This window comes from Erithacus rubecula (genome assembly GCF_903797595.1).
Source record: "Erithacus rubecula genome assembly, chromosome: 6".
NCBI lineage: Eukaryota > Metazoa > Chordata > Aves > Passeriformes > Muscicapidae > Erithacus > Erithacus rubecula.
The window spans coordinates 14,439,982-14,462,184 of NC_136688.1; the positions used below are offsets into that span (position 1 = coordinate 14,439,982).

Sequence of the window (22,203 nt, forward strand, 5' to 3'; positions counted from 1 at the left end):
TGGGTTTCTCCAAGTCATCACCGACTTGTGAGAGGCCTCTGATGCATCTGTGAACACTGTGAGAGCTTCAAGTGGTCTCCGACTCCTCTTTTCACAAGGAATGAGGTGGAATTCCTCATTGAACAACTTACGATATCTATCCACTGTAGCTGTCTAGAGATATTTGGAGACTGGCATTGCTCTGGAGCAAGTGCTCAAATATTTCTTTGGTTAACCTTTCAGGAGAGTTCCTTCCTTCCTTAGAAAGTTTGACTGGAAGGTGAATGCATGCAAAGTCACAACCAGCCAGCTCACGCAGTCTCATCCTTGCCTTCTGAATCAGCTGAGCCATCAGCTCCTGTGGCTGAGTGATGGTTTTGGATCTTTGATGGGAGAGGAAGACCCACTCTGTGATTAAGAGTGAATCTTTCTGTCCCTCAATCCACTGGAATATTAGACCATGCAGGTGTGGAAATTTCCCCAAAACAATGAATTTGAAAGGCATCTCAGGCTGATAGCAGTGAGCCTGCCTCTCTGCCAAAGCTTTCTGTACCTTTACAATTGCAGTTTTTGCCTCTGGGGTCAGTTCCCTGGGAGAAACCAACTCCCTCTCCCCCTTTAATAAATTAAAAAGGGGTTGCAAGTTCTCATTTGTGAGGCCTAGCCAGCGCCTTACCCAATTCAAAGACCCACACAGGGAGTGGACATCTGCTAGGGTTTTGGGATTACAAATAATTTCCAATTTTTTTTTATTTTTTTCTTTTTTTTAAGGGCCAAATCAATTTTAATTGAACCTGCTGAGAGCAACTCAGCCAAAGCCTGAAACTGCTACAAACTGTAACTTCTTCCTTTGTATCCATAAGAAGGAGCTAGGCTTAGCATAGAGATAAGCATGAGGTTCAAAAGAGGCTCTTTGCCTTTCTTTATTTCATGGCAGTCCCAGGGCAAAAGAGAGGAAGAAGATCTCAGGTCTTGTTTTTTTTCTAGGAAAGGGTCAGGAAGGGGATTTCTGGTTCTCTGCCAATAGGATAGGGGCAGTGGGGAACAGGTAAGACCTTCCTTGCACCTCTGGTATCGGATTACAACAAGAAGTGACTGACTGGCTTAACATATTACCTTTGGGCAAAGGGGTTTTTTAATATTTCAGTGAACATCTGCATTAAGGTATGTTAATAGCTTTATGGATTTACAATAATGCTATGTGTAAAGTTGATGCAGGGATTTATATAAGGCAATATATTTTTTTTTTTGCTGTTTAGACTGTGACATGAATTTGAAAAACATTAGTGAATTGTAGCTATAGCTGTCACTTCTGTGAAAAGGAGTTGCTAAGAAGGATAGTTTTAAATCACAACCATGTTAACAATTATTGTGCTCTATTCATATTTAAATTGTGGTTATAGCTTTACTGCTGAGTTAATATCCTAAACCAGAATATTTTCCATTCTCATTGTGTGTAGCTGCACTAATAAAGCCTAAATTAAATAAAGCTTAAGCTGCAGCAGCTTAAAGTCTCACCTGATATATTGGGAATGTCATGCCCTGCAGGGTAAATTCAATTGAGTTGCATTGAATTGTGGTGGGAAAAAACCAAAAAATATCCCTTAGTAAAGCAGAAATTAAATTCTAAGGCTTTGATACTGTATGCTGATACTAACATTGGAGTACTTCAGTTTCCATACTCTGCAGACAAAACTAACTTTTGTTTTCCTAAGTATAAAATCCTGTCTGCTTGGGAAGAAAATTGGGTAAAGTCCTGCACCCTTCTTGGATGCTGTGTTGATTCTACACGTCAAGAAACCCCCACGAGTGTCAGAGTTGGGTGTGCCTAGGAAAGGGGGAGTGAGCAGGGAGGGTGCTGGAGCAGCAGGGGCCATCGTGTTCTACTGGATTTAATATTGTTTATTGGTTGATTCCATTTCCTTTTGAAGTAAATGTCCCATTTTAAAAAGTAATTTGCCTAATATTGTTCTATGATTTTTTTTACTGAATATGACCAGGAAAAGGTAGAAATGTAATTCTGTCAGTTGGAAATGGTTTTTAGGGGACAACATATGAGAAAAAATTCATACTGAATCATGATTTTCGCAGCAAGTATTAAATACCTTTTATTTTCAAAAGCTTTGTTTTCCTGATCTGGTAGACATGAGAGCATAGGAGACATTTTCTCAGGTTGAGTGACAACCAGAATCCAAGCATCAGTTATGGGGAATGTAACGAACCTGCTATATCTGGACCCCACACCCAGAGGGAGCACTATATTTTTTTATTATTTCTTCATTCTTTACATCCAGGTGCAAGGTTTAAAGACCCCCATTCATAAACTACAACAACGTGAAGGAGGAGATCAGATAAGAATGTTTAGGTGAAACATATCCTTAACAAATGAGAAGATCAAAAATCAAGATTAAACTAACTTTTTGTCTCGTACTTAACCACAATGTTTAGAACACTAACTGCTTGGATTTTTCCTGATATTATCTGTCTGCTGTCTTATCAGTGAACTGCAGTTAAAAAATCAGCAATATTTATTAGACATTCTCATGTCTTTTCTCATGCTGCCCAGGTCACTTTTAAATTCTTATTTCTGACATCTGTCTTCATTAATTCCAAAATTTCAAAATGGGTCTGAATTCTTACTTTTTCTCCTTAGTCATCTAGTCTTAAATCTGTATAATCTGTCCTTTTATCCCTGAAGCTTAGCTTTTTTTCATTTGTCATTTTTAGCAAAATATGATCATGAAGAAAAAGAATAAGTTCCAATCTTTGTTTCCTTTCATACAAGGTTGCTACTGGTGACTGGTGATTCTGAGCACTGATGCTACATAGTGTAGTAGTATTGAGGGTCAGCTCCTATAAACATTTCAAAAATCAGGTTATATATAGGTGCTAGGATTCTCTGATGAACCATTTAGTCTTATTTTTATGCGAGTGGTATTCACTATTTATGCTCTTAACACAATAATCTCAAAATATTCTAAGTTGGAAGGGAACTGAATGGATCATGGAGTCCAACTCTGAAGTGTCTGGCCCATATAGGGATTGAACCTGCAACCTTGGAGTAGTTAGGACCATGCTCCAACCAGCTGAGCTAAAAGTGTAGCAAGTACATTTGAACTGAAGGGTTCAGAGTAGAAAGTCATTGTAGTTCCTTTGCTAGGTCCTGTTTCAGAAAAGGAGAAAAAATTAAGAGATTACCTTGGATAGTAAAGTTTAAAAGAGCTATATTCTCTGTTTCACGCTCTCAATGATATCTCTTGCAGCTTCACCAGACAAAAAGGGCAGCCTGAAACTTTTAATTAAAATCTTAGATCTTGGAACTTGTGCTGAGTCTCATGAATCTTAGTGTTCTCCAAATCAGTGTTTTCCAGCATTTCAGATCTCAAGGGTGAGTTGCCTCAGAGTCAACCTCCAGGGAAATTTAAGCATAGATTAAATGTTATAATGAAAGAAAAACTCTCCCTGAGGCTAGTGTAGATGTTTTTCAAAATGGAAAATAAAAATGCTGATCTGATTTGTTCATGTTATTTTAACAAGTGGAAAAGTTTGCTTTTAGTACCAAGATGTTAAAATTATCTAGTGGGAAACCCACTCGAAAGGAAGTAACAATAGTATATGTGGTTAAAAGGAGTGTAAATTAATACTTCAAAATAGGCAATACTGATTTTTATCTTAAGATGAAATAATAAAAGAGCATTTAGTGATCAATTTTTGTAAAGACTAGTGGATCTGTTGTTTTCATCATTACAAATAATACTGTCAATTACTGATGTTTGTCACTTAGAATCACAAAAGAAGGATCACCTTTGAGGAGCTCAAGTAATCCAAGTAGAATAGAATATTCTTTGCCTCTGCAAACACCACAGAGTACTTATTGCATAGGAATTATAATGGTATATGTCACTTAAAAATGCATTTGGCTTATTAATTTTAAAAGTTGCTTGATGGAATTCTGTTGCACCTGGAATGTTCCTGTTCTGGGCTGAGAGTTCTCAAGAGACTACGAAGATCAGACTACTAGCTGGCAAGGGATTGGGTCTCATAACTACATTTTCATGAAAGTTGTAAGAATTTAGAGCAAAAATATATATGCCATGTTGATCACATTACAAAAAGATACACGTTACAGAGCACTCCTTTAATTTCAAGGGTTAAGTCTTGGAGTGTTTGGAATTTTTTTAATGATCATACTGGTGTTTATTTGCATAGTTCAAGGGGGGCAGAAAGCAATTTTTCTGATAAATTTTCTGCTATCCAAAAGTTTAAATTAAACTAGACTGCTGTTATTTCGTACTTACTAATTTTAATAAAGAGAAAGTAAAGGTGAAAAATGTCAACTTCAGATAGTGAGAGGCTTTTTTTTTGACTATGACTTTATAAATATTACAGTCCTCTCCCAAGGCTTATTATCCTCTCGTTGTAATTAGATCAAAATAAATATTTTTGAAAAGATACCTAAAATTATGCGTGGAAATTCAAAGATGATTAAAAGATAAGAATTAAAAAAACTTAACTGAAATTCCTGTTAGAATTATTCTAGGAAAAAAAGCCTCACACAAAATCCATAAGTTTTCAGGTTTGTTGTACATTTGTACAGAGCAATGGGAGTAAAACACCCAAATTTGACTTGCCTCTTCCTAAGAAATCACTGCAGCAATTCAGTATTTTACTCAAATGGTAGGAAATTGTTCAACTTCAGTGTCTGGTCAACCTCATACTGAGTCTAAATAGGGCTACTCTGGGACAAAACTATCAATTTTCTATTATCATTTGTTCTGAGGTTTCTCTCCCACATGCCCTTCTGTAAACATCTGTTCACCCTATTTGGCTGCAGATGTTAATGGAGGAGGAAGGACAAAGTAGATGAGTCAACTTATCATTAGTTTCAGGCATAATAACTCCAGTGAGTTAAATTTATTTTGTTTACTTGTCGTTTTAATACTGCATTAATCCTAAGAAAATTGGTTTTATAACTGTGCTGCAATTTTAAAATGCATTTTCCAGTAAACTGCCTTGGAAAGTGGTTTTGCTGTATCTGTCCCAATAATTTTGCCTGTGTCAAGTTTAGCTATTTAAGCCTTCCTATAGAATGAATCTTCTGCTCTTCAGAATTTGATTTCACAATTTTTACAACCAAAAATGTTTGAAATAACAACTATAATGATGGTTGGATTTTACCCTTATAAAAATTACCTCTGTCCTGTAAAAAATTTAAACCATGCTGAGTTAATAGATGTGGAAATGTTCCTTAAGTGAAATTTCAAGAGTTTAATCAAACAGGTGCTGCTTAAAATATTCTGGAAGGTGTTGTCCAATATCAGTTTTCTTGGTGATTAAGGATCTGAGTAGTATTTTTTCTAATATTTCCATGAACTTGGGAAAGGTCAGTATAGATTAAAAAGAAAACTGTAAGATATGTCAGATTTTTATGGTTCATCCACAAGGTGTGCTGCCTTTTATGTATGATGATTACTTTCTCTCAAATGTAGAGTAGTCATTCTATTTCAGTATATAAATTTAGTCCTTTCTATATTGGGAATTTCCTTGCTGTCATGTCAGTGCATATTTGTGCATGTGTTTGTATGTATGTATGTATTTGTGTGTCTGTTTAAATCAAAACACTCCTTACATACAGGTTCAGATGCATATTTATGTGTGTGTGAGAATGTAGTGTGATGTTAAAAAATAGCTTAAAAGTACCAAAATGTCAGCAGATAATTAATTGTAAACTGCAATGGCTCCATTTCTCTGGATCTGCCTAGAAAACTCTTATCTCTCTGGTATTGATTTGCTGATCTAGTTTATCTTGATTTTTTATCAGAAGTTGAAGTCTTTCTATGTCACTCAAATTATTCTGGCTCAAGCAGATTTTTTTTTGGTGCTTATGTAAGATAATTTCTCAGTTTATTTCAGTGGAGTTTTGCTCATTTACTGATGAAGATAATTTGACCTTAAAGTACTTCAGACTAGCAGTGAGCTGGAAAATCCACATTTTCTAAATTATTCTCAGTGGTTGTCTCAAGTACTAATTTATGACAATGTATCCCTTTAGTCTTTCTGAAATGGTAACAGCCCAGCATCCTTGATTTTAACAATAGATTGCTGGTGTTCTGCAGGATACTAGCATTATAAAGTCCCCCCAAGGCAAGTGGCTAGATGAATGTCTGATTAAGCTCCTGAGGTAGTTCCTATATAGAATCTGTATTAAATCACAATCTTTGCTATGTTGTAAATTTCACTTTTTTTTTCTATTGTATGAAGTCTGTAGGCAGATAAAACGTAATGGACTATTATTTATGCCTACATTTTCAATAGCATAATTTGTGCTTTAAAAAAAAGATTCTTGCTGTGCAGTTATGTGTTGCAACCATGAGCTTTCATGTATTTGGTTTGGCCAATGCTAAGCACTCATTTAAACTGTAGGTTTTATGTTGATGACTTTTAAGCCTCAGGAGAAAAGATCTGGAACCTGAGAGTTAAGATATCCTCTTCATTCACCAAAAAATTCAGTTCAACTGGATCAAGGAAATATTAGTGTCCAGGAATAAAATTCATTTTCTGGAGCTGATTAATTAATATTGGGTAAAAGGCATAACCTGCTGTTTATCAGTGCTTCTTTCCCTTAGAAATGCTTGTTGAGTTGAGCTTTGGGATTCACTGAGATACTGGATGGGTTATCAATTAATATTTTTTTAAATCCTTAGTTTTTTGTTCTTTTTTACAATGCTATCACCTTATTTTAATTTGACAAAATAAAATGTGGCATGGAAAGTCATTGGGAAAAGCATATGTTTTTTAGCCAAAATGTAAATATGACTCGAAGAACCAGTCCAAGCCAGAACTGCTGAGACAAATATAAGGGTACAGTGATGATTCAGTACTCTCCATTAGCTGCTTCTGCAGCATCCCCCTACCTACATAATAAATCTCCTTGGTACAGAATCTGAATTACTTTTTTCTAAGCTTCATGCAGCTCCTTTAACCATCATTTCAATGCACAAGAACTGTGTCACTGAACTGGATCATGTGATTGTAAATTTCATGCTTTTCTGGATCAGAGAGTATCTATTTTTCTGTGGCTGCAAAAGGAGAAAAAATGACAACATTTCATCTTTCTATTGTTGCAACAAGCAAAAGTAGATGTAGTTTGAATTGCTGAAAGATACACAGCTAAATCTGAGGCTGTATTAGGGCATTGCATTTTACCAAATGCTTTCTTAGGTGGAAAACAATGCATGTTTTCTCTTAGTTGATGCAAATTCTGAGTAATTGTTGCTAACTCTTGTTTTTATAATTTGGGAAATGCTCCAACTTATATTGGAAAGAGGCAAGTGTGTGTGCACAGTCTGTTGGAGTCTTCCACTGCATTGCTTACCATGACCTAGATGCTCTGCACAGAGCAAGTGCAGTGCAGAAAACAAACAGCTGGGTAGGACTTTTTGTACTACAATTTGCATGGTTGCTGTGCATTCCTTAAAATTACAAAGTAGTTCCCAAATATTGTAGTGGTTGATTCTCCATAAATGATGTAGAAATCAATAATTTTAATTTAATTATTTCTAATCATTAAGCAGACAATTTTTTTCTTTGGGAATAATTTGACTTTACTTTATAACTTGTTCTTCAAGTGTTAAAATGAAATTAAAACATAAGTTTGCCCTAACCTTTGGGATTTTTCTTCTGTTATTATTAGTGAAGCTTTAGGGTGTATATTTGTACATTTAGTTCATATTTCTTTTAAAATTTGCTTACATATACTTGTACAGCTCAAGTCATACTTGCTCCATTCAATTAAGGTTCACTTTAAATTGGAGTTCTATGTTTTTCTTGCTGTAAATTTCTTACTTGCAAAGGTGAGTGTAAGAGCCAAGACAGAAAACTCAACCCTGTATTCTGGAGTACTATTAGTCTATGCAAGTTTGAAGTAGTCCAGACCATTTGTTTAAAAGAAAGACACTATCACTTTCTGGTAGGTAGCCCAGAGTGAGAAACTTATGTCTTTTATAGGGGCAGTAGCTTTTTTTATATAGGAGCAGCAGACTTTTATTTTGTAAAAATCTTAAGGAAAGTTTGCAGGTTTTTCTAAGCATGTGAAAAGAAATATTTTGTGACTCCCAAAGAAAATGTTTAGCTTCTTCTGCCTTTGTTTGTGTTTGGTTGTGGTTTATTGTTTGGTTTGGAATTTTTAAAATAATCTCAAGAGTGAAATTGAATAAAAAATAGCAGTGAAAAACAATTAGGGTGATTCAGTTCAATGTGTTGAACTTTGCATCAGTACCAGTATCAATATCAGTATCCCACACAAGTGTTTGCTGATTCTCTTAACTGGTTCTGCCATGGTACCAGCATCACCTTGGAGATGGATGTCTTTGCTGCAGTGTAGGTGATTACAGCTTTGTTAGTTGATTTTCTTCACTAGTCCCTAAGCAAGATGTGAATTGACCTGTGCCTTATTTTCCTTTTTCCTTCCTTGCCAAATGCCTCATTTCTCTGGTTAACCAATTATTCTGATGAGCAATGAATAAGACAGTTACTCTAAAGCAAAGTGATGAGGTATTTCCTTTCCTCTCTCCAGTCCCCTAGCTCCCTCTCGACCAGACATAAATGGGAAATCCTCGTGGACAAAGGTAAAAAATCAAGGGGGCTCACTTTGATAACGTCCAGCAGTTTATTCTGCAGCCATGTCCAAGGGAAGAGAGAGTGAGACAAAGGGATGGCAGGGAATTTTAAACCCAGGGCAAGGGAAGGGGGGAAACCGAGTCGCAGCCAATGGGGTCACACCAGCAGGGAGGGGCAAAGGGAGGTTCAGCATCACAAACCCCGGGGGGACACAGGGCAAATAATTTTTTTCTGTGAGGTATAAAACCATAACAGTTGCAATACAACAAAGTTGTGTTAAATATAATAAATGTCACTGGGAATAGGATCATGTATCTGTCTGGGTTGGTAGATTTAATCTACAGTCGTGATTATGTCATGCTTTGGTTTTCAGTATTTCAAAGTATAGTTACTCATATTTTCCAGAAATAAAAGTTTGTGAATGTTTCTATTTAAATCCTGAACTGCTGAGAATTTGGTATGGCACAGCTTTATCATCAATGGCGGTTCTAGATTTTGAGAAATAATTATGGATAATGAGACATGCACGTGTTGAGCAGGAAGTTCATTAAAAGATTACTTCTCTGAAAATCCAGCTGCCTTCAGAAATCTTGAAATATACTCTGCAGATAAAAATATGCCACTTTTAAATAACATGCATAGTCAGCTGTAGCTTTAAGAAACATTCATAAGAAATACCCTTGCTATGACCTACACCTAGATCTCTACAATAGTTCTTAAAAGTATATAAGCATAAAAATTATTAAATTTCCTGGCTAGATACATTTACTTATATTGTCTGCCTGACAGACCAATTGATATAATTGGATTGGATAAATTGCATTTTTATTTCCCTTCTTTTCCGAAAAAGTATTAATGTGAAATCTACTGGCAGTCAAATTTCCAAATTTGTTAGCGATGATTGCAAAAGGTGATCAAAGAAAAGTCAAAACAGAGTAGAATGAAATATATTGTGCTATTTCTCCTCTGCTTTGGGAAGGTGAAAGTACGTCAAAAAAAGAAAATACTGGTTTAGAGTTGCTAATTCAACATGCCAAGCATTGCAAAATAGATGGACTCATGACTGAGCTTCTAACATACAAAGTCTGACATATTGACATAAAGTCAATAACTTTAACTGAAGAGATTATGATCTAACTTATGAAAATAGATTTAGAGGAAATGTTGATACCAAGCAGTCTGAATCTTGCTTTTTGCAGAAAAAAAATTTGAAGTTCTTCAGTAATTATAGAGCTGAATTTTTTACATTCAGCTACAGTACATGGCTCCAGTACTTGGAGCCAAATTTCTTTTTGTAGCTTTTGCATCAATGCAGCTGTTCAGAGAACATTATCATTAATAGGCAGCGTTTGGAATGTGCCCAAAAAGCAGGATGCCAGGAAATAACAATAAAGGCTGATAGTCTGGTTAGAGAGGAAAAGACTTCTTCTGACAGTTCCCTGTATACTAAAAGATGAAGTAAAAATAATAGTAATGCATTTTACTGAAAAAAGAAGCATGTGCTTTTTTTCTCTAGGCACAGTTCACTGCCGGACTTTGAAGGTATATCTTTGCCAAGTATTTTAGTGTGTTGGGGCAGAAATTCAGAATGGAAATCAACACATTTACTTTGATACTTTGGATATTTGGGGTTTGTCCTTTTTAATATAATTCAGAATGGTGGTCTGTCCAATTTCAGTATTTCATGGTCAGCCTCTGTTGTTTAATAATATATTGCCTGAGGTAATGATCAACAAATTACCTTTTTTCTTTGCTGAGCAGAAGTAGCGAATCAAGTCATCAACAGAAAAAGTGATATTTCTACAGACAAATCTGTTTTGTGGGAATAATTGTAAAGAACTTTGAATTATCACATCACATAAAATGCATCTAAGAATTACTAAGAAAATGGTTCTTTCTCAATATGAAATTGTTAACATTTTTAGGAATGACCCCAATCCTGCTGAAACCCTTCCTCTACCTGTGATATTCACTAAAATCCATATTAATGGCAGGATTAATGAAAAGTTAATATTCATGTCAGAACTAGGAACTGATTAGAAGATGATCACCTTGTGTTCCAGATGTTCTTAAGGGATAGATATCCCATGTCCTTGTGTGCCTCAACTCTCTTTTATGTTAGTCTTTAATTTCCTCAGTATTCCTCTGTAATACTCTTTAGTGGTTTTGGATTGAGGGGTTTTTTTCTGAAAATGTTTAGTTTGCAAGTGCATTCTATTTATTCTCAAAAACCAAAGAAGTTTAAGCTGTACTCAGAGCCTTCTTTTTATTTTTTCTTAATATTTAGGAGCCTGATACAAAATTTCTTATCTGATATTACTGCACTGAGCTTAACTAGGGGAAAACAGTTTTCAAAAGCAAGGAAAAAATAGCTAATTTTAAATTAGAATATTCTGCTGTTTTACCCTTCTCCCAAGAAAAGGTATTTTGGCATAAAATGCAAGTTCAGTATCATGGATAGGTCAGTGATTTATGAAGACATCGTTTATGGCTAAAAAAAGTCGTTTGGGTCCTCTAAATTAGGTCCTTCTCCTGACTTCATCTTGTTAAACTACTTTCAGGAAGTCATTAAAGATTAATGGTGATTAAATTGGAGTTCTGTGCCACTAGATGAAGAATACCCCTAGGTACCCATCCAAGCTGTCCCACGCCGATGTTTTCATTAAGTGAACTATTGATTTGCTCAAAGATCCTTATAAGAGGACAGGGTCTCCCTGCTAATGCAGCCAGGCCACTTCAAGGCTGAAGGTATCTCATGTCCTGCCAGCTTTAAACTCTAATGGAATGTGTTGCTGCCTGCACCTGATTCAGTAGGACACAGATGACACCTAGTTTCCACTACTGAAGTTTTGAAGATACGTGGATTTAACTTATGATTTTGCTACTCATATACTTACTGTGTTAAATTGCTACCATGGTGACCTCATTTTTACTTCATCTGTTCCAAAGATGGAGCCAAACACATTGCCTCCTAAGAGGAACTCTGAGCTGAGAGAATTCTCCTTTCAAACATTCTAGTACTGGTGATAGTGCCGATTTGTTAATTAAAAATAATGTTTTAGAAAGTGCTGGAATATTCTAACATGGAAATATTATACTTCTGGAAATCTCCTTGTATTCTCTAAGTGTGGATAGACCATATTAGGATGGAAGTACAAATAAGTGCATATTGTGTAGGTACTTGCCAATCTGTATATTGAATGATAGTGGCATGATGAAAATACATTTAGTACATGAATCAATCCAGTAAAAATGCCTCAGGAATACCTTTTTTTTTCTGATTGAAAGATATTGTAGTAGCTTCTTTAATACAGCTGGTATAAATTTTAGTTGTCTGTAGATTGTACTTGCAAAACATCTTCTAAAAATTCAATAAATTTGCCAAAAAATTCTGTAACAATAGTCAGTGCACTGCAACTGAAAAAATTCATGAGACACAGCCTATTAAATTAAAATAGTATGACTCCCTGGAAATGTATTCCTTAGTCATCTCCTGCCCTTCTCATAAATGTAATTTCATAAATTCCATGATATGTCATTTCTGTTTTAAGACAAATGTTGACAATTCTGCTTTATGCAGTGTCTTGCTGCTGTGGAAAGTCACGACCCTTTATTCCACTAGTGATTGAGGACTTCATTTTTTCAAAGTCAGAAATGTGTTTTATATTTAAATTAATTTTATTTACATATTTGTTTACAGGACACTGCAAACAAATATATTCATTCCTGTAACCCTGCTTTAATAGAGCTTTCACTGTGATTTTTTTTTTTTTTGAAGTCCAACCTATAGCTTTCAGCAGCATCAGCTTCTTGTCATCATTCTGTTCACAAATGTCAAATAAATAAAAAATCTTCAGGGTAGCATCTACTTAAATAGGTGTTCTGCTTTGTTGGTCCTGCAAACCATCCACAAAGGACTTAGTCACCACTACCAAATGGAAAGATCAAAGAATTGCTAGCTTTTTTATCTAAATAACCCTGTATGGCATAGGCAATTGCCTTTCATTGCAGATATATATTCTGTACAGTGGAATTCTGTATCTAATATGCTGCTGTTTTTAATTAGCTTATCTGACATGGAAAGAATTAGAAATAGCAGTTGCTTGCCCATAGCAATCATTGAAATGATTGGAACATAAATACAAGCACAACCAACACAAGCCTCCTGCTAAAAGCATGAATAGAATATTTTTGTTATTTTGTTATTTGTATATTTTGTTATAACTTGTTCAGGTTCCCTGGACTACATGAAATGCAAGAAAAAATAAGCAACCTTTAGCATTGGCAGAGAAAAAGAAATATATACTGGGTTTGTTTTTTTTTTGAAAGCTTGCTCTTCAGTACCTTTTCCTGTAGCATAAGAATGTGAAGCTGGGGGACAGGTTATAGAAAAGAAGCTCAAAATGCACAAAATGGTCCAAATCTGACTAAGCTTACAGCAGTGGCAATGTGATGTCTTTGCTGGGGTTACAGAGTTTGGCTGTCAGCTTCTGGATTTTGGACTTGCCTCCTAAATAACAGTACAGAGAGAGTGCATTGGAGTACAGAGAGGCTGAAGCCTGACCATAGTGAAAGTGGGCTTTTCCCAGGAATTCAGGGCTAGAAGGACAATGGTGGTTACTGAATTTCTATTCAGACAGATCTGAAGAGTCATATACATAAATATATGCATCATCACTACTAGAGTACATTGATGGGGCAGAGTCTTTCAGCTGTTTGCTGTTTTCACTTGCCCATTGAAAAATTTGAGGAAAAGAAACTTATCCTCAAGGTTGTCAAAGCAAACACCCTTTACAAAAAGTCAGTGTATTCACTGACCATAATGAAAGGTAGAAAAGCAGTTTGAAAGATCTCAACTAATAAACTTAAGTGTTGGAAACTCAATTTATCTGTCTCAGAAAAATGAAGGATTCGGCCAACCCTGCTGGGATTAAAGTAGATACAGGACATCTTTCATCATTGTGAAACATAAAACTAATGTCCAAAACAAAATAGATATCATTACATTGTGATATCAGATGAATCTGGTTAAGTGATTTTAGTCTGTTGATGTCTTTTGATTTCTTTCCTAAAGGCAGTGAACAACTCTGGCTTCACAAGAGATGGAAAACAGTTCATCTTGGCAGTTGGCCCTGACACTCCTGCTGACCAGAGTCCAGGGGTTTTTTGTGGTCTTGGGTTTGTATGTTTTTTTTAATGTATTGTGCATAAGAAAGAAATGTTTCAATGCTGAGCAGGCACTTGTCATAGTTTGATTTGCACTATTTATCAAGGGGAAACAGACCCAAATTTGTCTTTTAAACAACAAAATTAAATAATATCAGAGTTCAGATAGTGTCTGAATTGAATTACTGAGAATAATTTTCTGAGAAAGAAAGTGATTGTCTTTGCTTGCACATACTTTGTATCCTGTGCTTTAAATTGCTTTGTACTGATGATGTCTAGGTTATATAGTTTGCTCATTCTGGGTGTAGATCCTGATGCTGATACAAATAGATAATAATGGTGTTTCAAATTATAAAATGTAATACAAGAGTATTAAAGCATTCATTGTGTGACCAGAAATCAAGATAAACTAACTTCAAAAAATGACATCTGAAATTTTGTGACTTTCACTTTGGTGGTGTAAGTTTAGCTTTCTGTTAGTAGAATGTATGATTCAGCAGATAAATGTTAATCCCCCTAACTTCAGGTTTACAATGATAATAAATGCCTCTAAACTGGACCCGGGGGTAGCTTGTTGCAGTTAACAATGTCTATAAACTGTTACTCTTGCCTCATGAAGTTTTTACTATATGTGCTAAAATCAGATAGAAAAATTATTAGAAATACAATATGCAGCTATGTAATTAATCATCTTTGTAAAATTTATGTGCAGTAAAGGAAATAACTAAAACTGCAACTGTACAAATGGTTCTATTGCATTTCAAGTGTATAGTTAGTCCTTTTCTTTGTAAGCCTTTGTCCGAGTTTTCTAATTGGTGTCATGATTGTTGTTTTCTAAGAATGCTAAAGTAGTCACATCTCTCCCCCTTCTTTAGAGAAGTGAAGTGCTCAATCTGTGTAATGGTAGGAATTGTTACATTTTTAAAAACATGGGTGAGGGTCTTGAGATTTTTTGTGTTTATTGGCCAGTTTACTGGTACGTGATCCACGAAAAAAGATGTGGAAGTGATGTAGCTGGCAAGCAAGGATTTTTTTTTTTCCCACTTCAGGTTCCAAAAGCATGTTGACAAAACACGTATGACACTACAGCTTCTTTTCTATGCTTTTACATTGGAGCTAGATCTTTAGGCAACATAAATAAAGTCAATGATTGTATAATGAATTCAACTTTCATTAAGTATAGTCTCACATTTGAAAATAATATCAGAACTCAAGCAAAATATAAGGGAGGGGAGGGGAAGACGTTGCCTTCCCAGCGTGTAGGGGGGCTTACAACTGAGCCAGTTTGTGCAAGGGAGGATAGGTGTTCACTGCCTCTGACCAGAGGTTATGCCACAGCCCCAAAACTATCCTCCTCCCTCTTGGTTGGGTGAGGAGTGCATGCAAACCTGGCCTCAGCAGATGAGCCTGTGGGCTATGACCTCCCCCACCCTGACCACAGACCTAGACCTGACATAACAGGATACCAGTGTCACCTAGATCTTATCTTCCCTTAGCTGTCTTAACTCCCAGTCCAACGTTTCAGTCAGGAGGCATATTCAGGAAGGGTTGGGCTTTGGTGGTAGCTTCTTTATATAGTTTTGGCAAAATGGGCAAAAAGTCCTTGTGGCAGTTTCAGTACAAAACTGGGTGGAAACACCAATTTATGTAGTGGGTTTGGTTCACCAATTTGAGATTTCCTGGCCAATGCACCAATTTATGTGGTGGATTTAGCGTGAGCCAAATCGCCAGTGCACCTACTAGAAATTTTTACTCATTTCCTGCTGTGAAATAGGACTAGGAGGAAGAGCAAAGAAGGCTCAAACTTTAAAGGGTATAATGAAAACTTTCTTACAGAACTAAAAGAATAATAAGAATCAGAATAAAACCTTCAGAACACTTCTTCTGCCCCCACACCGTCTTTTCTTTCCCACTGACAACACAGAGAAACAATCCAGTCAGTTTATCACCTCTAGAATAGTCTTTCTTCAGTGCACTTAGAGAGAGGAGTCTGTCTTATCACGCTATGGAGAATTCTCCACAAGAAACAGTTCTCTTGTGGCTTCAGTGTCACAACAAATCAGCTGCCCAGGAGAATGGAAATCTGATCACTCTGTAAGTTCTCCCCCAGCTTAAAACTTTCCCCACGACTGTTTTCAAGGGCTCAATCTTTGGCTAATGGGGTATACTTTTAAGGATGAGCTGTTCAGAAGCAAAAGTTCTCTTCATCTCTCTCTGAGATCATCTTCATCTATGGGAACAGAGATTCCCTCCTTCTTCCCTGGGAGCAAAGGGTCTTCAAATGTTCAGCTTTCTCAGTGGTTTAACAGGTTGTCAGTTCTCTAAACTAACCACTGATTGTTTTTTGTCAGACACAGAGGAAGCTCTTAGCAGGTCCTCTCAGGAAAATCATTTCCATGGGTGGTTTCTTCCCTCTTCACCAAATCTCAAAGCCAGCACAGTCCTTCATAACAGTGTTTAAGCCATTAGCCATAATGGCTTATTCTCTCACAGTGGACAACAAGGAATGGACTCTGGACTCGTGTGGTATTACTGAGTGTAGGTACCAGGGCAGGAAGAACAAACTGCATGGGAAGAGACAGCGAGATTCTTCCCCATGAGACAAACACTGACAGCAAATATTTTGTGCCTGAATTTAGGAATGCACTGAAACTACTAGTGTAAATGGTGCAAATGACCTAAAACATTTCATAAAGTAAGAATTGGGTGCAACAGTAACTTGGCTTAATGATATGATTGTATGCAAATACTCCATCTTACAGCTTTTGCTACAAGCTTTCTAAGATGTTCAAATACATGAAAATATCTTTTTATTTTTAATAAAATGATAATTTAATTCTAAGCCTAGAAGACCTTTCTTAATTAAAAAAATTATCCTATATAATTTCTAACTGGTTACTGAAGTTATGTTTCCAGATACTTGATTCCTTATTTTTCAGCTTGAAATGACCAAGATCTTTTCCATTAAGCTACTTAATTACAAATGAAGTAGTTGCAATAGAAATTATGTAAAATTCTAATTAATTTATTTGTTGTTTCTCTTTGAGGAATGCTTAATAGGAAAATGTGCATAATCTTGAATATTTATAAATCTTAGAAGTCAGAACTTCTGTAGTGAATCAATAGGCATTTCATTGATTAATTAATCTGACTTTGAATAGCTCCCTTGTAGCAAAAAAGTGCATATTCTTCCAGAGTATGTACTTGATCATACTACTTTCAGAAGAAGAAATAAGATTTTAATTCAGAATTTTTAAATTAAATTAAAATTAAATTAGAATTTAAAAAAGAAAAAAGCTGTTCTTTTATACTTCATATATTTTTACTGGTATGCTTCATATTCTGCTATAAAAATTAGTACTATTAATCAGGATGCAAAGCTAGTTTTAGCAGTGATAAGTGATATGTTAAGTTACATAAAATTGCCCAAATTGTAGACAAGAAGTTGTCATCTACTTCTGACAAGCTCCTACTTATTGTACTCTCGATAATATTAACTTTTAAAGCTTGCTCTCATTTCTAAAAACATTATTAAGTTCAGTTTGAACTGGGACTATTTTGTTTGCATTCTGATAACCCTGCTGGGTGTTTTTGTTACAAATAGACTGGATAATGGGACAGAATTGGAAAAGTATTAAACCTAGCTCAGTCTCCAAAGTGGGAGTCCATCTCCTGACTTTAGATATGTTCATCAGTTTTTGGTTTTGGACAAATTCTGTCTTTATATTACTATATACTTTTGCTATGTTTGTTTGTATGTTAAATGTGGAAACTGCAACAGCTGTCTAGTACATTGTGTGTCCTGTTGCCAAACAGCTTTTCACATTCTGGGTTACTGTATAGTGATCTCAAAATAGCCTATGTAGAAATTACTTACAGAAGACTAATGTATGAGTAGAGGTTATTTCTTAAAATAGTTTATACTGGGCAAAAGAAAGATAAATGAATAAAAGTGTAGTGGCTGCACTTCATTCTTACTTTGGTTCTGAAATAAGGACAGAGGGCTACTGACCATCAACAGTCTCTAGAGCAACTGGAGGATAATGAGTTAGTCAAACCAAAGGGTTGACTTGATATCCTGGGATCCTGGGTTAATTAAGTGCAAGTCCCTAATGAAACTGCCTTTGGCACGTCTGTTTCATCATCATTCCAACAGGTGATGCTGATCTTTATGTGAAACCATGAAGATGTGTGTAAAACACAGTCACTTTGTGTTCATAAGTATAACACAGTTCTTTAGGTGTACCCCTGGTGAGCAATAGATGAGTCAAGTGTGCTTTATGTCTTTAATTTTTATTTTATTTACCTTTGTTCATCTTGTATCTGCTATACAATTACTTTTTTTTTTTTTTTTTAGGGCCAGTTGTCTTATTCTGTATTTCTATAGTGGTTAGTACAATAGAGTATTGCTCTTTGGTGAGTTACAAGATAAATACTCAAACAAAGAACCAAAAGAAGTAATTGACTGTGACACTTACTAGAGCAAGACCCAGGTCTTTGTAAATCATGTTTTGAAAGATAGAATCTGGATTGTTGGATTGTCACATTCAGAGTAATATCCTAGTTCCTTTCTGTTGTATCAGAAAACATGGGCATCCATGTAAAACAGCTGGAAAAAAATTATTCTTTCTGCAGTACTGTTGAATGGTAGTCAGCAACAGTGAAATGTGAAATTACATCAGATCTCCTCCTTATTTTGGAATCGTGAAAATGAGGCTTTGAATTAAATTTTAGTTTCTTTGCATTTGCTTTAATAAAAAAGTGTTTTTTCCAAGAGAAACTCAAAAGCTTCTAATTCTGGAATTAAAGCTTCCAGTATTTCATTTGGATGTGGACCTAAATTAGAACTGGAAGGAATTGCATTTTTTTCTCTAATGACAACTTGTTCTTGTGCACAATGTCCAAGGAAGCTATTGCTATTCAGTAATAAACATACATTCCTGAAATGTGGTGGGTTCTGTTTGTGTATTTACAGGTCATTAACACAGGAATAGTTGGTTTTCATATTCTTTTAATTTTTTTTTAGTGTTAAGCATGTTCAGCACTTGTAGATCTGCTTATTGAATACTTAAGGTTTTCACCAGTTTTAAAAGATATTCACACTGCAGAGAAATCTTTATCCTTGACTGTTGATTATGGGATGATAAGAGTGAGGAGTCGAAAAATAATTACTGTGAAGAATTAATTTTGTCAAGGTTTCTTATTTTCCCTGAAAATGAGAAGAAAGACATTTAAAACTCCTACATGAAAAACCATATTGAGTTTACAAAATGCTGTATCAGGTAACTAACTTTCAACTGGTTTTTTTTTTATTGCAGTTTTAAATAATGAAATTTAGCAAAAACACCCCTTGATTTTGATCATCAAGGTCAAGTGATGAGACCTTGGCACTATTGCTCAGTTATTAAAATGATTTACAGAAAATGATATTGAGCTATGAAGTTGAAGTCAAGTGTGGATTAGAGGATTAGAGAATTTTTTCTGCCCTTTTGTACCTCAGTAAATTAAATCTAAGTTGCTTTTAGTTGCTAGTGTTCTGGAAAGGTTTCCACGGTCAGTGCTGTTCCCATTGAAGCATTTTAGAATTCTGTAAGAGGATACTGTGCCTTGATTAATCTCTTTTGTCTTATTTATATCTTTGTTGGTGACTTGAAGATGCTACCCATGTATAAAATAAAGCCAGTATGATCAAATAGTTAAAGAATCCCTTAATATTTCAGTAACACTTACTAATAAACTGTTTTGTTTTGGTTTGGTTTTTTTCCCACTCTCAGAACAAAAGCCTCAAAAACAAGCTCTTGTCAGGAAACAAGCTTTGTGGTATTCATGCAGAAGAGGTAAGGAAGATTCTTCTCTATTCTAAATCTAATGTACCCAAAAGAAGTTTGCATCAAAGTCAGTACAAAAACTGAGGTTCTGGTGCATTATGCATATATACAAGAATACGTAAATCATCTGGGCATGCCTGTGATATAACTCTATAGATATATACATCTATAACATATTTAAAACTGATTTCATTTCCGTTATCTCCATGTCTGCACTAAGACAGGAATTGCCAAAGGCCTGTTTTGAAATTAACATAGAGACAGGAAAGATAATAATCAATAAGAATATTGATTCCCGGAATGTTTCATTATTTCAAGGAAAGAAAGGTCACTTTATGAAACCAAATGAAAGAAATCTTCCCTCTACTGAAGAGCAGGATAGATAGTCAATGATACAAAAGCCCTATTTTTGGCAAATTCCTCAATGTAGAACTACCTGCACTCATGTGACCATACCCTTATTTAACTTTCCATTTATAAAAGTTATTACATGTGAATCTGATTTACTCACATTACTTTAGTCTGGGCTTTTTGCATATATAATTTCTGTTAAGGTCACTGCACCTTGCCAGAATTAAACCAAAGCAAAAAAATTTCCTCTGTAATAAAATTTTCCTAATTATGGTTGAATGCATTTTCTTTATTGGAGTCTCTATCCTTTAACGTAAAGATCAGTACTTAGGAGGTCAAGTTTCTGATAAATTCTCAAAGGTAGGAAATCATAGGGTTAGGAGTGTTTTTCAAAAGTTTTTCAAAATCTGTTATCTTCCTTTATTCCCATTGTTGCTTTCAAACACTGTGCTTGTCACAGTGTAGGAATACAGGTGTATTTTCTTCTCTTTTTTACTGCTGAAAAAAACAGCAGTGTCTGCAAATAGTCTTCTGTTTTCCTCTCTTTTTCAAGTTTGTTTTTCCTAGTGTATTGGGTTTGCAAGGCAAGGTTTTGGTAGTGGGGAGAGCTATTGGGGTGGCTTATTCTGGGAAGCTTCCAGAAGCTTTCCCTGTGTCCAACACTGCCAATGTCAGCCAGCTCTACTATGAACCTACCACTGGCCTAGGCTAATCAACCAGGGATGGTATAACCCCTTTGTCATAATATATTTAAGAAAGAAAAAAGTTACTGCCCAGTAGTAATTGTTGACAGAGAAGAGAGGAGTGAGAATATATGTGAAGGAGTCATCTCTGCAGACACCAAGGTCAGTGCAGAAGGAGCGAGAGGAGCTGCTCCAGGTACTGGAGCTGAGATTCCCCTGCAGTCCGTGGGTCAAAAGTCTGTGGTGAAGCAGCTGTGCCCCTGCAGTCTATGGAGAGACCATCAGGAGTACAGAGATCCACCTGCAGGCTGTGGAGGAGCCCCATCAGGGGAGGTGGATACCCCTAATGAAGGTTGTGACCTTGTGGGAAACCAGTTCTGGAGCAGGGACCTGTGCATCCGTGGAGAGAGGAGCCCACACTGGAGTAGGTTTCCTGGTAGGATTTGTGACCCCATGGAGGACCCATGCTGGAGCAACCTGTTCCTGAAGGACTGCACCCCATTGAAAAGGGATCATACTGGAGCAGTTTGCAAAGAAATGTAGCCCATGGGAAGGACTCACATTGAACAAGTTTGTAGAGGACTGTTTGCTGTGGAAATACATTTCCTTATGATGGAGCAGGGGAAATCCTCTCCCTGAGGAGGAAGTAGCAACAGAAATGTGATTAACTGGGGACATAACCCTCATTCCCTGTCTCCCTGTTCTGCTGAAGGAGGAGGAGGTAGAAGCTAAGAAGCAGGTTGGGGGAACACTGTTTTTAAGATTTCTTTTACTTCTTATTATCCTGCTCTGATTGTGATTGGTTATAAATTCAATTAATTTCCCCAAGTCAAGTCTGTTTTGCCCATGGTGGTAATTGGTGAGCAACCTCTCTATATCCTTAATCCATGAACCTGTTGCTGTATTTTCTGTTCCCTGGCCAGTTGAGGAGGAAAGTGATAGTGTAGCTTTGGTGGACACCTGGCATCAAACCACCACACCTAGCTGCATAATATTTGAACCTTTGGTAATTCACTTGAAGACCTTTTCTCTGATTATATCTCTTTTAATATCTGCATCGAAGGATGAAGCCTAAGGATAATTTAATTTTATTACAGTGTGACAAGCCCTGGCAGTCAGAGATCTTCAGAAAATTACACATAAATTAATAGTCAAGACAGCAGAGTGTATTTCAAAATGTGGGAATCTCTTACTTTATGAATCATCTTGGCAAATTTACAGCTATTAATCACATTACCATTGAAACAAACAGAAATGCCACAGAAGCGCCCTTTTTTTTGTGATAATTTTGCCAGTTAGGTTGTGCCAGCCAGAGCAACACAACATGTTTTCTGTTTTTAATTAAGAACTATGCTCACCAAGCATAACAATTGTGTGAACTCTGAGTCCTGCCAGTTATTGTATTGAATACCTCTTGTGGGTAGAATTGCCCAGCAGGAAGTTCCTGCTTTGTTTTGCTCCCTCAGGCTGCATGCAGACAGAGACACAGATAGTGATTCCCTGTTGTCTAGTTCCATCAGTGGGAGCATGCTTGTGATCCTGCACAGTTTTTGCACGGCTGGATTTTCTTTTCTGAG

General features: G+C 36.1%; 1 protein-coding gene across 2 annotated transcripts in view; it reads left to right on the plus strand.

Moving 5' to 3' along the window:
* LUZP2 (leucine zipper protein 2) overlaps positions 1–22,203 on the plus strand; it is a 141,915-nt gene that overhangs the window by 71,857 nt on the left and 47,855 nt on the right. For both annotated transcript variants that reach the window (XM_079310096.1, XM_079310097.1), the window contains one exon: positions 19,539–19,601. In XM_079310096.1, coding sequence (XP_079166222.1) covers positions 19,539–19,601 — 63 coding nt within the window. The remainder of the gene's footprint in view (positions 1–19,538; positions 19,602–22,203) is intronic.